General features: G+C 45.4%; 1 protein-coding gene across 1 annotated transcript in view; it reads right to left on the reverse strand.

Moving 5' to 3' along the window:
• The window catches only part of pcsk5a (proprotein convertase subtilisin/kexin type 5a), a 34,338-nt gene extending 15,616 nt beyond the window's left edge, over positions 1 to 18,722 (reverse strand). Inside the window, exons 1-22 of the mRNA XM_036977596.2 lie at positions 18,358 to 18,722; positions 16,885 to 16,989; positions 16,397 to 16,570; positions 15,864 to 16,007; positions 15,010 to 15,086; positions 14,600 to 14,688; positions 13,557 to 13,729; positions 12,805 to 13,023; positions 12,336 to 12,436; positions 11,953 to 12,056; positions 11,484 to 11,601; positions 11,027 to 11,215; positions 8,944 to 9,080; positions 8,599 to 8,724; positions 8,189 to 8,291; positions 7,698 to 7,888; positions 5,934 to 6,018; positions 5,547 to 5,650; positions 3,868 to 4,009; positions 3,251 to 3,366; positions 1,635 to 1,737; positions 152 to 288 (exon numbers count right to left, since the gene is read on the reverse strand). Of these exons, the coding sequence (XP_036833491.2) occupies positions 152 to 288; positions 1,635 to 1,737; positions 3,251 to 3,366; positions 3,868 to 4,009; positions 5,547 to 5,650; positions 5,934 to 6,018; positions 7,698 to 7,888; positions 8,189 to 8,291; positions 8,599 to 8,724; positions 8,944 to 9,080; positions 11,027 to 11,215; positions 11,484 to 11,601; positions 11,953 to 12,056; positions 12,336 to 12,436; positions 12,805 to 13,023; positions 13,557 to 13,729; positions 14,600 to 14,688; positions 15,010 to 15,086; positions 15,864 to 16,007; positions 16,397 to 16,570; positions 16,885 to 16,989; positions 18,358 to 18,540 (2,920 nt within the window). The 5' untranslated portion in view covers positions 18,541 to 18,722. The remainder of the gene's footprint in view (positions 1 to 151; positions 289 to 1,634; positions 1,738 to 3,250; positions 3,367 to 3,867; positions 4,010 to 5,546; positions 5,651 to 5,933; positions 6,019 to 7,697; positions 7,889 to 8,188; positions 8,292 to 8,598; positions 8,725 to 8,943; positions 9,081 to 11,026; positions 11,216 to 11,483; positions 11,602 to 11,952; positions 12,057 to 12,335; positions 12,437 to 12,804; positions 13,024 to 13,556; positions 13,730 to 14,599; positions 14,689 to 15,009; positions 15,087 to 15,863; positions 16,008 to 16,396; positions 16,571 to 16,884; positions 16,990 to 18,357) is intronic.
• Between the last annotated feature and the right edge of the window lie 2,332 nt (positions 18,723 to 21,054).

The following is a 21,054-nucleotide window of genomic DNA, read 5'->3' on the forward strand; positions in this document are numbered from 1 at the left end:
ATACACACACACACACAACACACTATTAGTCTATTACCGTAAAATATAGTTTTTTTAGTGGTATAAAGTGCAATGTGTTTGTTGTCCCAGAGCCAGAGCATGTGTCCACTGGACTGTGTCAGTTAGAATGACAGGTGTCCCTTCCCCTCACCGGTGTCACAGCTGGTGCAGTTGGCAGGCCCTCCATCCAGGCACATGGCACAGGTGTGGTCACACAGGTGGCACTGGCCACCTGACTGGTACTTCCCCCGGGCACACTGAGCCACACAGAAACCCTGATCCAGAGACCTGAGACAATGAGACAACAGCACCTAACTATTAAACTACATGTGCTTCCGGTGGAGCATGCTAGCGGTACTTGTACACTTCCAGTCATTGCGCTGACGCCAGTAAGCATTGGCTCGCGAAACTACCTCCAACTTGCTTCAAACTGCACGCAGAGACATAAAAATGGTATCCACGAGTCCATCTGACTCTGAATAAGTAGAAAAACTGCTTAATGGCCAGATTCTCGCACTATCGATTTAAAAAAAAGGTGCAATCTGGAACTTTCATTGCCTGTAAAAAGTGCTGGCTCTTTTTTTTGTTGCCTCTAGGCTAATTCTGTTTTTGAATTGCCTTGTGTTACCAAAAGGGAATGTACAGTTACCAGTATGCACCTTTTATATGTAAAAATAAGTGTCGCAAACAGGATGACACAGGAAGAGAGCATTTTATATCCAAGGCTGAACTGTACAGAAGGTCACCTGAATCAACCTCTTTGTTATGACATCTGCTCCAGTAAATCTATATATTTCTCAGACTATAGACACATCTAGAGGGGCCACAGATGATACCACAGATGATACAATCCTAACAATAGGTTAAAGGGATACTTTGGGATTTGGCAACGAAGCCCTTTATCAACTATGGCCCCTCTAGGTAAGTCTAATGTCAGGACTGTATCAACTATAGGCCTCTAGGTAAGACTATGGTGAGGACTGTCTCAACTATTGCCCCTCTAGGTGAGTCGATACCATTTTTATGTCTGTGTCCAGCATGAAGGAAGTCAAGAGGTAGTTTTGTGAGCCATTGCTAACTAGTGTTAGCGCAATGGCAATGACTGGAAGTCTATGGGTATCTGCTAGCATGATACCTCTAACTTCCTTCATACTGGACACAGTGACATAAAAATGGCATCCACGAGTTAAATCTACTGTAACTCTGGGGATGTATATAAAGTGAGTCATTGCCAAAATCCCAAAGTTTCCCTCTAAAGACATGAAGCGGTAGAGGAGATGCCATTCATTTTCAATGCAGCTAGACGGGGGCGGACTTCTATCCAGGCGGAGCGATCGACGGTGCTCATGCATGTGAAAGCCACTCAGCCAAGGCGGAGAAAATAAGAATCTGCTCCATTTTTGGGAAATCTGCTCCGCCCCATCTCTTCTTGTATGGAAATCTCTTTACCTAGAGGGGTCACAGCTGTTATAGTCCTCACCAGACTTACCTAGAGGGGCCATAGTTGATCCAGTCCTCGCCATGGCCTTACATAGACACCATAGACTTACCTAGAAGGCTCACAGCTGATATAGTCCTCCCCATAGACTTACCTAGAGGGGCCATAGTTGATACAGTCCTCACCATAGACTTACCTAGAGGGGCCACAGCTGATACATTCCTCGGACTTTGGGCCTGTACACTTCAGACACGTGGCGTCACATGCATGGCACTTCCCATGGCTATCCTGGTACTCTCCTGCATGCAAAACACAAAGACAACATTTTACATTTACTTTGCACTAATTCAATGTAATTACCCTGTAATATTTTAATACAGAACGTAAGTATTCAGCTGTACCTAGCAACTGCAGATGAGGCATATACAACTATATTTGATTTGTAATGAAAGGAAACTGATCAGATTACGTTTAATTAGTTATATGTATAGTTACTTTGTAATAATAATAATATAACGTGTGACCTACACTAACACAGTAGCTATACGATACACTATCTGAATAGACCAGGGGTGAAAGTAGAATTCATTCGTCGCTGTAAGTGCTGTTATTGTGAAGTGGAAACGTCTAGGAGCAACAATGGCTCACCCGCGAAGTGGTAGGCCACACAAGCTCACAGAACAAGACTGCGGAGTGCTGAAGTGCGTAGAGTGTAAACATCGTCTGTCCTCGGTTGCAACGCTCACTACCAAGTTCCGAACTGCCTCTGGAAGCAACATCAGCACAAGAACCGTTCGCCGGGAGCTTCATGAAATGGGTTTCCCTGGCTGAGCAGCTGCACACAAGCCTAAGATCACCATGCGCAATGCCAAGCGTCGGCTGGAGTGGGGTAAAGCTCGTCACCATGGGACTCTGGAGCAGTGAATACATTCTGTGGAGTGATGAATCACGCTTCACCATCTGGCAGTCCAACGCCCAAATCAGTTTTTGGCGGACGCCAGGAGAACGCTAGGCCACTTAGTTCCAGTGGAAGGAAATCTTAACGCTATAGCATACAATGACATTCTAGATGATTCTGTGAACTTGACTGGCTTACACAACCCCATCGAACCCCTTTGGTGATGAATTGGAACGCCCGACTGCGAGCCAGGCCTAATTGCCCAACATCAGCGCCCGACCTCACTAATGCTCTTGTGGCTGAATGGAAGCAAGTCCCCGCAGCAATGTTCCAACATCTAGTTGAAAGCCTTCCCAGAAGAGTGGATGCTGTTACTGTATAACAGCAAAGGGGGGACCAACTCCATATTAATGCCCATGATTTTGGAATGAGATGTTTGTCGAGCACGTGTCCACATACTTTTGGTCATGTAGTGTATTTCCAGCCTCCAAACAGTGGTGAATGGAAAGAGACATCTGTTACACAAAACACCACAAAGTGTAATGACATTTGGCGAATGTCATTAGGCCAGAATTTATGCATCCACTGCTGTCCGTGCGAGTCTCGGTGTGGGCCACTCATCTCTGCCTTGGCAAAATGTCTGTGTTCTCATGGAGCCACACGTTTTCATGTCCATTCGCTCATTTTTCCTGCCTCTGACATGCAGTAATTATAAGATGTGGTGTAATAGCCTACAGTTTACTTGAAATTTTGTTTTAATAATTGTGATAGGCTCACGTTTTAAGGTATGGCGTACCCCCACTATTTATTTTGCTAGGATGCCGTACCGGACCGTACCGCCTTACTTTCCCCCCTGGAATAGACACTGGGTTGTACGAGTGAGTTTAAGGAGAGTGATTGATTGATTGACTGACCATCACCACAGACAGAGCTGACCATACACACTTTGTCCATAAGACTGTATCCACCAGCACAGCTGCTGCAGTTCCCCTTCCCCGCTCCCGCACAGGTGAGACAGCTGGAATCACACCTGAGGAGGTACCAGCAGACTGGCTGAGATTACATAAACAGACACATGTGCACAGAAATAGGCAGGCAGACACACACACACACACACACACACACACACACACACACACACACACACACACACACACACACACACACACACACACACACACACACACACACACACACACACACACACACACACACACACACACACAGGTCACTAGTTCGAATCGCCAAGGTGAAAAATCGGTCAATGTGCACATGAGGAAGGCACAACCTTAAATTGCTCTGGGGTCACTTTGGAAAATGGCAGACCCTGGCTGTGACCCCACCTCTCAGAGGGAGTTGGAATATGCAAAAAAGAAACGCACTGACAATTCACACATGTGTATTAACACACGCATGTGTAAAATAGGACAAATAAGCAACCCAGCAAATGATTATTATACACATGTTGGAATGAGGCCAGCCATAATAATAATGAACAATCCACCTACACCAAGACACAGAGCTCACTCACCTCCTGCATATCCTGGGTCCATCACTAGTTTTCTGTGGGCTGCTCTCCGTGGCATAGAAGCCATCACTACAGGAGGAAACACACCTCCACTCCTCCATCAGGTACCCATCAGCACACTGGTTACACGCCTCAATGCCCGCACCTGTGATAACACACATGTGCACACATACAAACAGACGCACACTGTAACCCATCTAAGCACCCGGAGACAACATCTGCACTCTGAACACATAAATTGTCCCTCTCATGACACATTATCGCTTCAGACGGTGACGCTGATGACTAGCTAAATGATTAGTACTGTATTTGTTTTACTTTTTTTGGGGGGGGGGTATAAATTTGTACATATTCACTCCTCAAAAAAATAAAGGGAACACTAAAATAACACATCCTAGATCTGAATGAATGAAATATTTTTATTAAATACTTTTTTCTTTACATAGTTGAATGTGCTGACAACAAAATCACACAAAAATTATCAATGGAAATCAAATTTATCAACCCATGGAGGTCTGGATTTGGAGTCACTCAAAATTAAAGTGGAAAACCACACTACAGGCTGATCCAACTTTGATGTAATGTCCTTAAAACAAGTCAAAATGAGGCTCAGTAGTGTGTGTGGCCTCCACGTGCCTGTTGACCTCCCTACAACGCCTGGGCATGCTCCTGATGAGGTGGCGGATGGTCTCCTGAGGGATCTCCTCCCAGACCTGGACTGAAGCATCCGCCAACTCCTGGACAGTCTGTTGGTGGATGGAGCGAGATATGATGTCCCAGATGTACTCAATTGGATTCAGGTCTGAGGAACAGACGGGCCAGTCCATAGCATCAATACCTTCCTCTTGCAGGAACTGCTGACACAATCCAGCCACATGAGGTCTAGCATTGTCTTGCATTAGGAGGAACCCAGGGCCAACCGCACCAGCATATGGTCTCACAAGGGGTCTGAGGATCTCAACTCGGTACCTAATGGCAGTCAGGCTATCTCTGGCGAGCACATGGAGGGCTGTGCGGCCCCCCAAAGAAATGCCACCCCACACCATGACTGACCCACCGCCAAACCGGTCATGCTGGAGGATGTTGCAGGCAGCAGAACGTTCTCCACGGCGTCTCCAGACTGTCACGTCTGTGACATGTGCTCAGTGTGAACCTGCTTTCATCTGTGAAGAGCACAGGGCGCCAGTGGTGAATTTGCCAATCTTGGTGTTCTCTGGCAAATGCCAAACGTCCTGCACGGTGTTGGGCTGTGAGCACAACCCCCACCTGTGAACGTCGGGCCCTCATACCACCCTCATGGAGTCTGTTTCTGACCGTTTGAGCAGACACATGCACATTTGTGGCCTGCTGGAGGTCATTTTGCAGGGCTCTGGCAGTGCTCCTCCTGCTCCTGCTTGCACAAAGGTGGAGGTAGCGGTCCTGCTGCTGGGTTGTTGCCCTCCTACGGCCTCCTCCACGTCTCCTGATGTACTGGCCTGTACTGTTGTCTATTCCATTTGCACAACAGCATGTGAAATGTATTGTCAATCAGTGTTGCTTCCTAAGTGGACAGTTTGATTTCACAGAAGTGTGATTGACTTGGAGTTACATTGTGTTGTTTAAGTGTTCCCTTTATTTTTTTGAGCAGTGTATATATGGCTTAGGGTCCTGTTTGGTTTGATCCAAGTCATCCCTCCCTTTACCTGCACAGGTGGCACAGGCCTCGTGACAGGGCTCGCAGGTGCTCTCCTGTTCGTTGTGGTAACTTCCTGGTCCACAGCTCCTCTGGCAGCGGTTCCCCAACAGACTGGAGGAGGGGGGGGAATAGATCGATAGTGAGATAGAGAGAGACTCATCATTATCTGGGCTCTGTGTTCCGACCCAGAGCGCACGCACTCATTGAGAAGTTTCATCTGATAACTCTCAACACTGCAAAATACAAAAAATATTATAATAGGAGTTTGCTTTGTTGCAATAGATTTAGAATGTGTGCAAATTAGTATTCTCTGTGGCGGAGATGGAGAATCACTGTGTACAGAGAAGAAATGCATGAGTTGGTAATTCGGGCGTCATCAGAGGGATTGGTTCACCTTGTGCCTGATTTGCATTCTGTGCAGATGTTCGCCGAGGTGCATCTCAAGCAGTTTTCACTGCACTTCCTGCACATATTTGCATCTGTGGGGAAAACAACAATGCAAGCATTTATACCTGCCAAATATAATTCCACTCCAGTTGAAGTAAAAGCATTGTTCATTAAGCACATATTCAGTAGAGACATCGGCTTGGTTTTTACAACAATACAGCATAATATCCTTAAAACCCTTTACACTTGGGGGAATTGGCCTATATGGATGGGGCTAAATTGAAATGTTTCTTACATAAGAAATATGAAAAGCATGTGCATAACAATCTTGGCAATTGAAAAGGGAACCGTTTGGAGATGATGGGAACATTATTAGACCAAAAGGTGAGGACACAACAGATCACCTGACAAGTCTGAAATACTGTTGATTTTATTTCTAGTTTACATTGACGGTACTTTGCCGCATTTGTTGATTAAATCTGAAAATATTCTGCATTCCTACAGTAACACGATAAGAATATTACTGGAGAATTTGGGGAATTGCAACATAAAACAAATAAACGACAAGGGTTTAAAGTGAGAGGTCAAACTGGTTGCCTCCAGGTGGCCACACACATCTCCAAAGTGTGCACAAAGAAGAGTCTTCAACTATAAGGTGTTTTTGGAGCTCTCCTAGCTGTGCCGTTGAGGAACTAGAGCAAGCACACTTGTAGTCGATTTGGTTGGAACACAATCCTCCATCACAGCCATCACACAATCCAAAAATGGTCCATTATAAATCCCAATCTGGCTCAGGTGGGCATCATTTGAAGGCTTGTTCTATTTCCAACATGACTAGCTGATTTAGAGAGTACGATATTACAGTGTTAGGCTTTCAAAATGCAATTCAGGGAAACAGATCATCATTTTGGTGTGCATAGAAAGGAGTGCATTCAGTTGCGTGACGCTGCAAATTTTCATAACAACAGACAAAAATAGTCTCCTTCGGTTCAGAACAACCCAGGGTATAACAACGATATGATATGGAAATGTGAAGTGCACATTTTGATTCATGGGTGTTTAGCTTGCTTCTATGACATCAAAGCAGTATTTATTATAATCCTCAACGTCTCATCTTTCAAAATACATAGAGTCCTCTTAAAATTTACAGAATTTCCCTCACTCAAACAACAAAACATTTGCAAACGCTTTGCCCAAACAGCGGGAGGGATGGGGGCAGCTTCTTGTCATGCGAGGTGGGTGGAGTAATAAAGGCCTAGTTCACACATTTTATGGATTTTTAAATAAAAAAAATATATATATATATATATATATTTGATTTTGATATAGCAGAGGATTCTGCAGCACCCTCAGCACCCTTGCTTACTGCAGCTATGGGAAAATCCGACAAATTTCCCGGTGCACTGCTCTAATTCATTGTTTTCTCCTTCCCCCTGTGAACGTACTGCAGAGTTGGCTAGCAAGTCTAACGATTCGTCACGATATCACCTGACATCTACAATAAAGTGTGTCCCTCTGTGATGAACACAAAGTGGTTTTGTTTCGCATCTTCAAATTGTGTTCAAGTTTTTAAAATGAAATTCGATATAGATCAATGTGTGTTTGTCGTAGAATGATGATGAATGCCTCACAACGTAGGGGGCAAATCCTGAATCGCATCCTATTCCCTAGACAGTGCACTACTTTGGACCAATATTCTATGAGAGTCTAGCCATAAGTAGCGCACTAATTGGGCATTAGGGTGTCATTTGGAACACACACAGGGACATACCATGGTCCAAGAAATAATTGTCACCACAGCTTGCCGTGCAACTATTGGTTCCCTCGGTCAGGTAGTGTCCTGCGCGACATGTAGTACACTGGTCACTGCGGCTGCCCGTGCAGATTTCACAGGAGGAGAAACACTTCTTACAGCGACGCCGGTCGCCCCAGAATCCCACTGGGCACACAGACACACACGTCCTGTAAGAGAGAAAGCACATGCCTTGTTGGTTGTTTAGTGCAACACTAGGATTGTCTCCACATGGGACACATACTAAATGCATGTGTTAACTGTGTGTCCTACAGAGTTCAAAGCTGGAAAGCCGGAGGGCTACTGTGAGAAACATCTGTGACTCGATAACAGCCAATTAAGTGAGGTTCGTAAATATGTAATAATGGGCCGCCGGACTATTGCGGCAACCCATGATTTAAAGCACGAGTGGAAGACCTAGTACAACGTCACTGACTCCAACCTATACATTTAGAGTGAATAGTATTGACCTGCTGTTGTTCTTGAACTTGAGGAAGAGGTGTAGACATGTGACACACTGCTGGGGGCCTGGTCCCTCACAGCCATCCTCACTGCACTCGGGGTCACATCGGCCTGGAAGGAACGAAACAAAACTTACATTTCTCATCATGCATTTTCATCGCCTGGAATAATTAATTTGACAAAGCAAGATAGTCAGAATAGGGAAAGCATCTCTTTCAAACACAAAAGGTGGTGGAAACTTTAAGACTTGGTGAAGCCTGAAGACTTAGCTTTGACGTAGGCTACTAGTTAAACAAATGGAGCTCGATATAGGCCACAATTAGTAGTTAGATTCCGGTGTCTAAGCTATAAAAGGGTGTGATAATTGTGTGTCGTCTTGTTCCAAAGCTGCTCTGTGACAACGGGTAAAGTGACTCACCGTTGTATTCCTCAGTGAGGTCATCACCGTCAGTTGGCAGCTCTGCCGAGCGGGCTTGCTCACGCCGCATGGAGTACGGTTGCTCTGAGGTGCCATAAAGCACTAGAGACCACTCTCTCAATTCCCCTGTAAATCAATGGAGTGAGAGGAAGAAAAAACAACCTGTTATCAGGTTTTTACTAACTACATGACTTGACCAAAATCAACTAGGTCCCCAAGTCTTTCCTAGTCAGGTCACGTGATCAGGGGGAAAAAAAATCAGGACTCCACTCATGTGTAACAGTATTTGATATCTGGTGTAATTCTTGTGGTATTTAATGATGGTAAAAGTATAGCATGTCAAACCTGTTTCACTCTTGTCCCTTTGTTGAGATGGAGTATCCAGGACCTCCAGACTCCACTCTCCGGATGCCTTCTCCCCCCAGCAGTGAGTGGTCATGAACTCCCAGCTCTGGAAGCCCTCGGGGGAGTGGTCAAGAGGCCTGGACCAAAATACAACCACGGTATGATAAACTCAGCAAAAAAACAAACGTCCGCTCACTGTCAACTGCGTTTATTTTCAGCAAACTTAGCAGGTGTAAATATTTGTGTGTCCATAACAAGATTCAACAACAGAGATAAAATGAACCAAGATCCACAGACATGTGGAAATTGAATAATGTGTCCTAGAACAAAGTAACAGTCAATATCTGCAGTGCATCTCCTCCTCAAGGACTGCACTACTCTTCCACCAAGGCACCTGCAAGTTCCTGGACATTTTTGGGGAGAATGGCCCTCACCCTCCAATCCAACAGGTCCCAGAAGTGCTCAATGGGATTGAGATCCGGGCTCTTTGCTGGCCATGGCAGAACACTGACATTCCTGTCTTGCAGGAAATCCCGCACAGAACGAGCAGTATGGCTGGTGGTATTGTCATGTTGGAGGGTCATGTCAGGATGAGCCTGCAGGAAAGGTACCAAATGAGGGAGGAGGATGTCTTCCCTGTAACGCACAGCGTTGAGATTGCCTGCAATGACAACAGGCTCAGTCCAATGAGGCTGTGACACACCGCCCCAGACCATGACGGACCCTCCACCTCCAAATCGATCCCGCCCCAGAGTACAGGCCTCGGTAAAATGCTCATTCCTTCGACGATAAACGTGAATCCGACCACCACTCCTGGTGAGACAAAACCGCGACTCATCAGAGAAGAGCACTTTTTGCCAGTCCTGTCTGGTCCAGCGACAGTGGGTTTGGGCCCATAGTCAACGTTGTTGCTGGTGATGTCTGGTGAGGACCTGCCTTACAACAGGCCTACAAGCCCCCAGTCCAGCCTCTCTCAGCCTATTGCGGACAGTCTGAGCACTGATGGAGAGATTGTGCGTTCCTGGTGTAACTCGTGCAGTTGTTGTTGTCATCCTGTACCTGTCCCACAGGTGTGATGTTCAGATGTACTGATCCTGTGCAGATGTTGTTACATGTGGTCTGCCACTGCGAGGACGATCAGCTGTCTGTCCTGTCTCCCTGTAGCCCTGTCTTAGGCGCCTCACAGTACGGACATAGCAATTTATTGCCCTGGCCATATCTGCAGTCCTCATGCCTCCTTGCAGCATGCCTAAGGCACGTTCACGCAGATGAGCAGGGACCCTGGGCATCTTTCTGTTGGTGTTTTTCAGAGTCAGTAGAAAGGCCTCTTTAGTGTCTTAAGTTTTCATAACTACGACCTTAATTGCCTACCATCTGTAAGCTGTTAGTGTCTTAACGACCGTTCCACAGGTGCATGTTCATGAATGATTCATTGGGAAACAGTGTTTAAACCCTTTACAATAAAGACCTGTGAAGTTATTTGGATTTTTACGAATGACCTATGAAAGACATTGACCACTATGAGCAGGACCACAACACGACCATAGTGTGATATAATGCAAATGTTGACCAGGACCAAAATACAACAGGATAGAGCCATGTTACACTGTCATTTCTGGACTCTCTCCATAACCAAAGTTTATCGATACGTTTTCAGACCCAAAATGTCCTCCAATGTCCACAATAGTCCATGTCCCATGCCCTCTGTTGTGTAGATCCTATGTTTCCGATTCCTTTAGCATTGAGGGATGCAGATGGGATATGGACTTATCTCCACATTAGACCACTTTTTTGGTGAGAAAACTTTGAGGTGAACTATCACTTTAAGTCACTCGGCACATCAGCCAGTTTCTATCATCAAGAAATATTTTGAATGTGTTAAGAGTGGGTGAAGCGACCAATCCCACTTGTATTGAGTACTACAGCACAACACCCTTTTCACACTATCATGCCAACCTGAACCGTACTTTGTTCCTTTTCACATTGTCCTTTCCACAGCTCCAGGAACTATGGTGGATGTGTAACCAGGCCAGCGCAATACAGTTCATCTTGTCTTGGCTCAGAAGTGTGAAAAGGGACTTACCTGTTTGCCAGTAGCTGTGACTTGGTCCCAGCGGGTGACGTGAGTGTGACGGAGAGGTCACCTCTGTGACTGTGGGTGATGGTGACACGGATGACTACATGTTCCAGATAAACAATGTGCTGCAGGGGATGATTGGAGCAGCCGGTGGACTCATACACAGACCTCAGCACAAGGCCTGGAGGAATGGTTCTGTAATGTGACACAGAGAGAGAGAGAGAGAGAGAGAGAGGAGGGGACAGGGGAGCGGAAGAGAGGGAGAGGGGTGAAAGAGAATGTGGGAGAGAGAGTGAGAGAGAAGGACAGAGATACAGAGAAAGAGAGAGAAAGTATGAGCGAAACACAGAGAGATTGTGAGGGAATTCCCATGCCGATGGATTCTCTGTGGAGATGGATAGATGGATAGGCTTCAAAGGGAATAGAGGATTGTGTCCATGGTGGGAAGCAGTCAGTCAAGTACCTGCTCTCTTGGGTAGGAGCCTCCTTACACACATGCTGGGAGGGGACCAGTCTCCATCGCTCAGCCTCCTTCACCATGCTCTCTGCATCCAACAGCCCAAAGCCGTACAGGTGGCTCACTGCCAATTAATAATTGAATGAATTGAATGAATGTACAGAAGGAATAACAAATACACTAACAAACAAACAAATAAATGAATGGATCAATGACTTAAGTAAGCCATCCATGAAGCAATTAGTCGGTCAATCTAGCAATTAGTCGGTCAATCTAGATAGGAATGTCTTAAATGTGGTTGTTTGTCGTTTGATGTGTAGTGGTAGATAAATAATTTTTCCCTTGTATGTGTTTTGTCAATGGAAATTATTATAAATGAAGGAAAGCCCTTTTAGTTTTCTGTAGCCAAGCGTTAAGGAAACACAAACTCATTTGTGGACAGGATATGGGGAACAAATTCAATCAAATCAGATACCCTGGTATCCAGCTCCGTTGGTGTGCCAGTCAGGGGAGGTCAGGTGACTGGCCTGTGACGTTCTGACAATAATGTGCTGCACGTCCCTCCAAGTCAGCAGTGGGCTGGATCAGGGTCCCGCAGACACAAGTTAACAACACTGTATATAGCATATTATCTTAGTAATACTACAAAAACATTATCAATAGCTTATAACTAGGGCCATGAGTTTTTCTTGACCACGTGACCTGACAAGGAAGAATTTGCAGTCCAAGTTTTAGCCTTTAACTAGGGCCCAGAGTTGTTCCTGGTCAGGTCACGTGGTCAAGAAAACCTCCTTGTTACCTATAATATTATCATTAGATTTAGATATCGGTGATGATATCTCTAGGAAAGTAGGTTACTTGGCCTCCAGGGCGAGTGCGATGACCCCTGCTGCCATTGGAGCGGAGACTGAGGTCCCAGAATGCTCCTTGCTACAGCCTTGTTTCAGGTCCAATGTTACCTGCCAGATAGAAAGTATTGTTGTGTGACTACAAAATGGTACAGTAGATGTGCTATTATGCCTTATAAACATCATACGGGGCTTTAAAGATACACTTTGTAACTTTCAGGTCATTTAATTTCCCCTGTGACAACGACAAACACATTCTGTCAAGAAGCAAAATGTTTAAAAACGAATGGATACATTCACCCCATCCTTTCATCTCACAAACAAGCGCTGCAGCTGAAAAGAGCTGAAGTGGCTGCACCTTTGACACGGGTTTAAATCACTGTCATATGCAGCTATTGTATCAAATCAAATAATGAAGTCAAATCTAAATGTACTCATCACGTATAGCCGGGTTGGGGCCGATATACAGCTTGACTCACCATCTTGGCTCCCTGTCTGTCGGTGGAGAAGGAGCTGTAGGTGGAGGCCAGTGTCGAGGGGCATGGCTCCAGGTAGTCGGGTCTGGCTCCGCTATGGGTGGTGCTGCTGATGGAGATGGTGTAGATGCTGTTGGTGTAGCCGTCACAGGAGCAGTGATCCCTGCTCCGCCCACCGTTACCCGACGCCCACACGAAGATAGAGCCACGCCCCTTCCTTCCCTGGGGGGGGGGGGGGGGGGGGTTCATGGGAGTAGTAGTGTTGGTCAAATTACCTTCATCAAGGTTTTATAGGATTTGGATTCTAGACACTGATCTAAGGTTGTTCTTGCGTATTCTCCTCAACTTTGGTTTAGATTAGGGGGGGGGGGGGGGTGCAAACTGATTCTAGATATAAGGGCACCCTTCTACCCTGTGATTAATGCCAAGCGTGAAGAGCCACTAATGATTCATATTTGTATGTCATTTACATATTGATATGAAGATAAAGATCAGCACAAGAAGTAAACATACAGCCTGAGGCCAAAGACAGACAGACAGACAGACAGACAGACAGACAGACAGACAGACAGACAGCTTTATTTTCTTGAAATTTCAATACTTTTTGTGGAGCAAAATTGTTTGACCATTGAAAATCCTATTTTCAAGGTAGAAAAACAAGTATACACACATGTGCACATGCACACACACATAGTGGAGAATACATTTTTGACTGTACTGATGCAGAGAAGTTAGACAGACACACACACACTCACAGTGCGTATGCCGTTGTCTAATGCGAGGCGAGCCAGAGGGCCAGGTCCTTCCACAGTCCTCCCATCATCCTCCGGCCCCCAGCTGGCAGAGTAAATATCAATGTGCTGCTGCCTGAAGCTCAGGGATTGGGCCTCTACTATGTCCGTCACATCTCCGTCCAGCATACGAATGCCTGCAGATACGGGAGTGGGATGGACCTTCATAACCTTAGTATTCACTACATAGGATGGATCACCCATAGGAATAGACCGACTAGAATGAGATTATTGTCCTCTCCTTTTTCCTAGCCACCGTGCTTCTACACCTGCATTGCTTGCTGTTTGGGGTTTTAGGCTGGGTTTCTGTACAGCACTTTGAGATATCAGCTGATGTACGAAGGGCTATATAAATAAATGTGATTTGATTTGATTATATTTCTATGGGACCGCCTGACTTAGAGGAGACCTTCAGCACCATACAGTATGTATGCATCTTCAATTTACAATGTACCTTCTATTTAATATTTGTAAAACTGAACTTGAACTGAATATACAGTATTTGTCCATATTTAAGGAGGATACATTTTTTTTAAATACCTTTTTCTCCCCAATTTCGATCTTGTCTCATCTCTACAACTCCCCAACCGGCTCGGGAGGCGAAGGTCGAGTCATGGGTCCTCCAAAACATGCTCGGTCTAACTGCGCTTCTTAACACCTGCCCGCTTAACCTGGAAGCCAGGCGCACCAATGTGTCGGAGGAAACACTATTCAACTGATGACCGAAGTCAGCATGCAGGCAGCCGGCCTGCCACAAGGAGTCGCTAGAGTGCAATGAGCCAAGTATAGCCCCCCCGGGCCAAACCCTCCCCTAACACGGATGACGCTGGGCCAATTGTGCGCCGCCCTATGAGACTCCCGATCACGGCCGATTGTGATACCGCCCGTGATCGAACCCGGGTCTGTAGTATCGCCTCTAGCACTGCGATGCAGTGCCTTAGACTGCTCGGGAGTCCCCTGCATTTCATGTTTTTATAAACGTGACTAATAAAGAACTCAAAACTCACCACCTATCCGAGCATTGAAGGAGATTCCAACTGTGCACTGAGAGTTATTTGCTGCCGCGGCAACCATCCCAGCACATTTTGTCCCATGGCTTACCCGGGAAAAAAAAGAAAGGGAATGTATACCACATTAGCTTAGTTGCATATGTATGAGGAGACAGGCTATATGTACAACATCAAACTGGCAAAGAATAGACACATTCAAACAAGTTAATATGCATATTCATATAATATGAACATAATATGTGAGTGTAATTGTGGGGGAAAATGTAAGTTGCTTCATAAAATGGGCTAAGATTCTGCAAAAAGCTGCAATAAGTAGGGCCTGGAGTTTTTCCTGACCACATCAACTTACCATGAAAAAACTCACGGCCCCAGCTATGAGCAATATGCATATTGAAAATAAGAATAACCTGTTGTCATTGCTGGAGTCGTATCTGGGCGTGGGGTCATCATCATTCCCATTGAAATCATAGCTGGCAAAGGGGTCCTAAGATACAGTGACACAGAAAAAAACAAAAGTCAGTGGCTAATTGGCCTTTAGTGTCTTCCAGTCTAGTCTGGTCTAGTCTGGTCTGGTCTGGTCTGGTCTAGCCTGGTCTAGCCTGGTCTGGTCTAGCCTGGTCTGGTCTGGTCTGGTCTAGCCTGGTCTGGTCTAGCCTGGTCTGGTCTAGCCTGGTCTAGTCTGGTCTGGTCTAGTCTGGTCTGGTCTAGCCTGGTCTAGTCTAGCCTGGTCTGGTCTAGCCTGGTCTGGTCTAGCCTGGTCTGGTCTGGTCTAGCCTGGTCTGGTCTGGTCTGGTCTAGCCTGGTCTGGTCTAGCCTGGTCTGGTCTAGCCTGGTCTAGTCTGGTCTGGTCTAGCCTGGTCTGGTCTGGTCTAGCCTGGTCTGGTCTAGTCTGGTCTGGTCTGGTCTGGTCTAGCCTGGTCTGGTCTGGTCTGGTCTAGCCTGGTCTGGTCTGGTCTAGCCTGGTCTGGTCTAGCCTGGTCTGGTCTAGCCTGGTCTGGTCTAGCCTGGTCTGGTCAAGCCTATACTCCACCAGTCAGAGCCTATTGACTCACAAATCAACTAGGCGTGTCTGAACACTAAAGCGGACAAGACGTTTAGCCTGTATTTTAATACTCTGCGTTGACCTTTAAAAGCTCCGGGCCAAGAGCTTTGACTGCATATTGTCTCAGCTCTGGACTTTTACATTCGGGACATATGCCAAATTGCTTTTAATAAATGTCCTTGTGAAGTCTTCAGAAGAGACAGTTCCCGAGGCACTTACAAAATTTGGCCTGAGATCAGGATGCTCTCTCTCAATGCCGTCATCCAGGATGGACACCACCACTCCCTTCCCTGTGTGTCCTCTCCTCCAGGCCCCCTCGATGTTCATGTAGGAAGGACAGCCCTGGGAGCCCTCACTGCAGTGCTGTTAATGGGGGAGGGGGGGAATCAGCACATGTCATGTTTACTTGTTTATTTGGATCATTAGCTGTTACTTTAATAATAGTTATAACTAAAAGGTGTCCTCGCAAAGCACAATACAAAACACTGGCGCAAATGTGGGTAATGCACAGACACCTGTAGCATGTTTGTAAATGTATGTTTGACCCTGTTTAAATGTACCTTTTAAACTCATCCTTCCTTCCTTCCTTCCTTGAGGTAATTACTGACCTGTTTCGCTTACATTGCTCTCATCAATCATGTCATGTCATGTCAGATTAGGTAAGAGAAAGGATGCATTTTAAAAGTGTTGGAACGCGGCCATTACTGTATATCTGCGGTGCAGCTGTGCCCTCTCAGCTGAGAGATACTCACAATGTACCACAAGCTGCACCACTGGGGGTCATTGAAAACCAGTGTCTGGGTCTGGTTAGGTTGGATGGGGCCTGGGTGAATGTGTTTAGTCCGAACGTCAATGGAGTAGATGTGACTGGCTCTGGAGTTCCTCTTGGTCCTCCAATGGACCACCTGTTGCTGCACCCACTCCACCTGCAGAGGAATAGAGGTTATAGGACTCCTGGTGTAGGCTACTCACAGTAGTATGGAATGCACACTATAGACAGTACAAGGTGGTGTTTCACGTGTTTGCTGAGTCTGCTGAATCCCGTACAGGTGAAAGGTCAAATGATATTCATACCGATTTTTGTTTTTACATCAATTGAGTATGTCTTTTGTGTGCGCGTGACTGCTTGCTTGTGTGTGTGTGCTCGTTCATGTGTGTGTGTGCGTGCAGCATGTCATGCAGCTAATAAATTATATAGGAGGGTATCAATAACACCTCCAATGGGATCTAGTTACTGTACCTTGGTCTCCTTGGCGACGAGGTCGGTAACGTCTTTGTTGGACAACGTGGACCGCTCCACCGTCCCACTGTGGTGGAAACTATAAAAGTTGTTCAAGTCTCCAATCTGGGCAAAGTAGGAAACCATTTTTAAAAATTTAACTGAGCAAGCCAGTTAATAACAAATTCTTGTTTACAATGATGACCTACCGGGGAACAGTGGGTTAACTGCCGTGTTCAGGGGCAGAACAACAGATTTTTTTTACCTTGTCAGCTCAGGGATTCAATCCAGCAACCTTTTGGTTACTGGCCCAATGCTCTAAACACTAGGCTACCTGCCGTGTATAATCGTGTGTATGTATCCTAACGAGATCTGCCGCTTTTTCAACTGTGTCCCCATGTCTAAATGGCTGATAAATAATGAAGCTGTCATTGACATCAGTCATTGAGAAGGTTACTTTACACCCCTACTAGACTTTCAGGCCAGGGCAACCTGAACCTCAGGTACTGAGCCATGGGCTGGGCTATACCCGGTGGGTACACTCCTTTCTGACACCCAGGTTGATCATAATACCACCATTACGTATGTGTGCCTTCACCTGAACAGAATGGAATTTAGGCTAGCCTACACAAAACAGACCATGTTTCCATCAGGGTGCTAATAGAGGGAAGGACAAAACAGTAAGAGTAGTGCTTTGGCTATTCTATCTAGGACCATACTGCTGTTGTAATCCATGAGTAGAAATGATGACTCCTTGGTCCCATTCAAATGATGACTCCTTGGTCCCATATCATACATCGAACTACTGAGTTGTGAGGTGACTGAACTCAATCTCTCCTTGAACCAGGGTGGCAAATTGTAGCCTGAGCCTTCCTTTCCGCTCTGAAAAGATGTAGGCCTGGGTCATATGAAAATAGGGCTTTTGGCCTGCATCTTCTGATAAGGAAGATAGTCTGATGTGGGTGCTCACTACAAGGTCAATGACTTGGCTAATTTGATATGGGGGCCACATGACTGTTTGAAGTCTCAGAAACGAATCTGATGTCTGCCCCAGCCAAACAACCGTGAATGATTCAGATCCAATCCAGCATTTCATGCAAAAAAGCTTGTCATTCACATGGGATAGAAAACGTCTTTCATCCAAAATAGGCGTACTTTAAAGGAAACAGCTAATAAAAATAGACTTAGGCTATGTATCAAAATGCTGGGTCGATGGACCAATTTGACAAAGGTAATGATGGTGCATAAGTAAAGTTAGATATCATGTTTAGGCCGAAGAATCGCTGACTAAACTAAACGGTGAACTTAATTCTGTCACCAGGAGTTTAGTCCGTTGGCCCACTAAACTTCTCTTTGGCTTTGGCTATAGACCGGTGTAACGTTTTTCCCCATTTGCATTGCAGTCGAATCATGAATGCCAACTTTGTCTCTGCAAAGGAAACATTAGGCTACAGTAGAAAAGTATAATGATCATATGCAACTTTGAGAATTTACCTGGCCCAAATTGTGAAATCCATATTTCTCCGCTATACTGTCTGCAGAGGCGGGTGCCCCATCTATCCTGATCGCCCAGTCATTTGTGTATATTATTGTTTGACAGAGTGGCATAAGACTCCCCATCCAAACAAACGCGAAAATAGCCACCATTCCGGTTGAAAGAGGTAAATTCCGTGTCATCTCGCTCAAAAGTTTTTACAAAAGTTCTCTCGGACTCCTTTCACCGTCTGAAGCGCCTTCACATAGCGAGGAAGTTGTCATTTACTATGATAGACCTATGTTCGTAAAAAAAGAGAATATTATCGGTGAAGGACTGCGTTCAAAACGTGTCCTGCAGAAATGTAATTTCCCTGTTGAAATCTACCAGTGAGGACCAACTTCATTTACAATGCAGACTAGCCTAGATATCAGATTGCCATCTTCAATGACCCCGTAGTATCTCCTTTCAGTCACTCGTTGGTGACACAAATCAAATAGGCCAATTATTGGTCAAACTGTAGGCCTATATTGCACAATGTTTACAAAGTGATTTGATTGACAAAAATGATATCATTTACAAATGCTTGATGCATCACTAGTCTATGAAGGATGTACTGACTGAGACATGTTGACTGTATACTTTCATTTCAATTACTCCCCGAGAAGTGTTAACTTGTATGATTAGGCCTAGGCTATTTTGTGTGGCAGATGAGTAGCCTTCTTAGTGAGGAGTTGACACCACTGTCCTTGGGAGTTTTTTTTAAAACAATATAATTATGTCAGACTCTGAGTTCCTAATTAGATTGACAATCCCTCCTATTCATTTAGGATCACTTCAAGACAGAGGCCTGCAGATGTATTGCAAAGCATTTACTGGGATCTACACATCAGTGGCATATGGACCTTTGGCGTACACTTTTGAGGTATTGACCTGACACCCTTTGAATGAACATTAGATTCACTAGTACAATGAAGTCTCAATCCATTCCTAAAATGTGATGATGTTTGAAATGTTTTTCTGATCGAATATATACAGAACAAAAATATAAACGCAACATGTAAAGTGTTGGTCCCTTGTTTCATGAGCTTAAATAAAAGATCCCAGAAATTTTCCATATATATTAAAAGCTTATTTCTCTCAAATTTTGTGAACAAATTTGTTTACATCCCTGTTAGTGAGCATTTCTCCTTTGCCGAGATAATCCATCCACCTGACAGGTGTGGCATATCAAGAAGCTGGTTAAACAGCACATTCATTACACAGGTTCACCTTGTGCTGGGGACAATAAAAGGTCACTCTAAAGTGTGCAGTTTTGTCACACAATGCCACAGAGGGAGAGTGCAATTAGCATGCCTGACTGAATTTCCACCAGAACTGTTGCCAGATAATTTTATGTTAATTTCTCTACCATAAGCCACCTCGTTTGAGAAAATTTGGCATTATGTCCAACCGGCCTCATAACCGTAGACCACGTGCAACCACGCCAGCCCACATCGGGTTTTCTTCACCTGCACGATCATCTGAGACCAGCCACCTGGACAGATGATGAAACTGTGGGTTTGCACAACTGAATAATTTCTGCACAAACAGTTCCAAATTTTTTTTTAACCTTTATTTAACTTGGCAAGTCAGTTAAGAACAAATTCTTATTTACAATAACATAATTCCCTGGCCAAACCCGGACAACACTGGGCCAATTGTGCACCGCTCTATGGGACTCCCAATCACAGCCGGATGTGATGCAGCCTGGAAACCGTCTCAGGGAAGCTTATCTGCATGCTTGTTGTCCTCACCAGGGTCTTGATCTGACTACAGTTTAGCGTCGTAACCAACTTCAGTGGACAAACGCTCACCTTTGATGGCCACTGGCACGCTGGAGAAGTGTGTTCTTCACGGATTAATCCCAGTTTCAACTGTACTGGGCAGATGGTAGACAGTGTGTCTGCCGTTGTGTTGGCGAGCGGTTTGCTGTTGTCAACATTGTGAACAGAGTGCCCGATGGTGGCGGTGGGGTTATGGTATGGGCAGGCATAAGCTATGGACAACAAACACAATTTCATTTTATCAGTGGCAATTTGTATGGACAGAGATCCTGAGGCCCATTGTCGTGCCATTCATCAGCCGCGATTACCTCATGTTTCAGCATGATAATGCACGGTCCCATGTCGCAAGGATCTGTATACAATTCCTGGAAGCTAAAAATGTCCCAGTTCTTCCATGGCCTGCATACTCACCAGACATGTCACCCATTGAGGATGTTTGGGATGGTCTGGATCGACATGTACGACAGAGTGTTCCAGTTCCCACCAATATCCAGCAACTTTGCACAGCCATTGAAGAGGAGTGGGACAACATTCCACAGGCCACAATCAATAGCCTGATCAAATGGTGGTCACACCAGATACTGACTGGTTTTCTGATCCCCGGTTTTCTGATACTTAAAAAAATATATATAATTTTTTACCCCTTTTTCTCAATTTCATGATATCCAATTGGTAGTTACAGTCTTGTCCCATCGCTGCAACTCCATACGGGGACTCGGGAGAGGCGAAGGGCGAGAGCTATGTGTCCTCCGAAACACGACTCTGCCTAGCTACACTGCTTCTTGACACACTGCTCGCTTAACGTGGAAGCCATCCGCCCCTACATGTCAGAGGAAACACCGTCCAGCTGGCGACCGAAGTCAGCGTGCATGCGCAAGGGCCTAATGAATT

The sequence above is a fragment of the Oncorhynchus mykiss genome, chromosome 5 (genome assembly GCF_057628025.1).
Source record: "Oncorhynchus mykiss isolate SJ-2025 chromosome 5, ASM5762802v1, whole genome shotgun sequence".
NCBI lineage: Eukaryota > Metazoa > Chordata > Actinopteri > Salmoniformes > Salmonidae > Oncorhynchus > Oncorhynchus mykiss.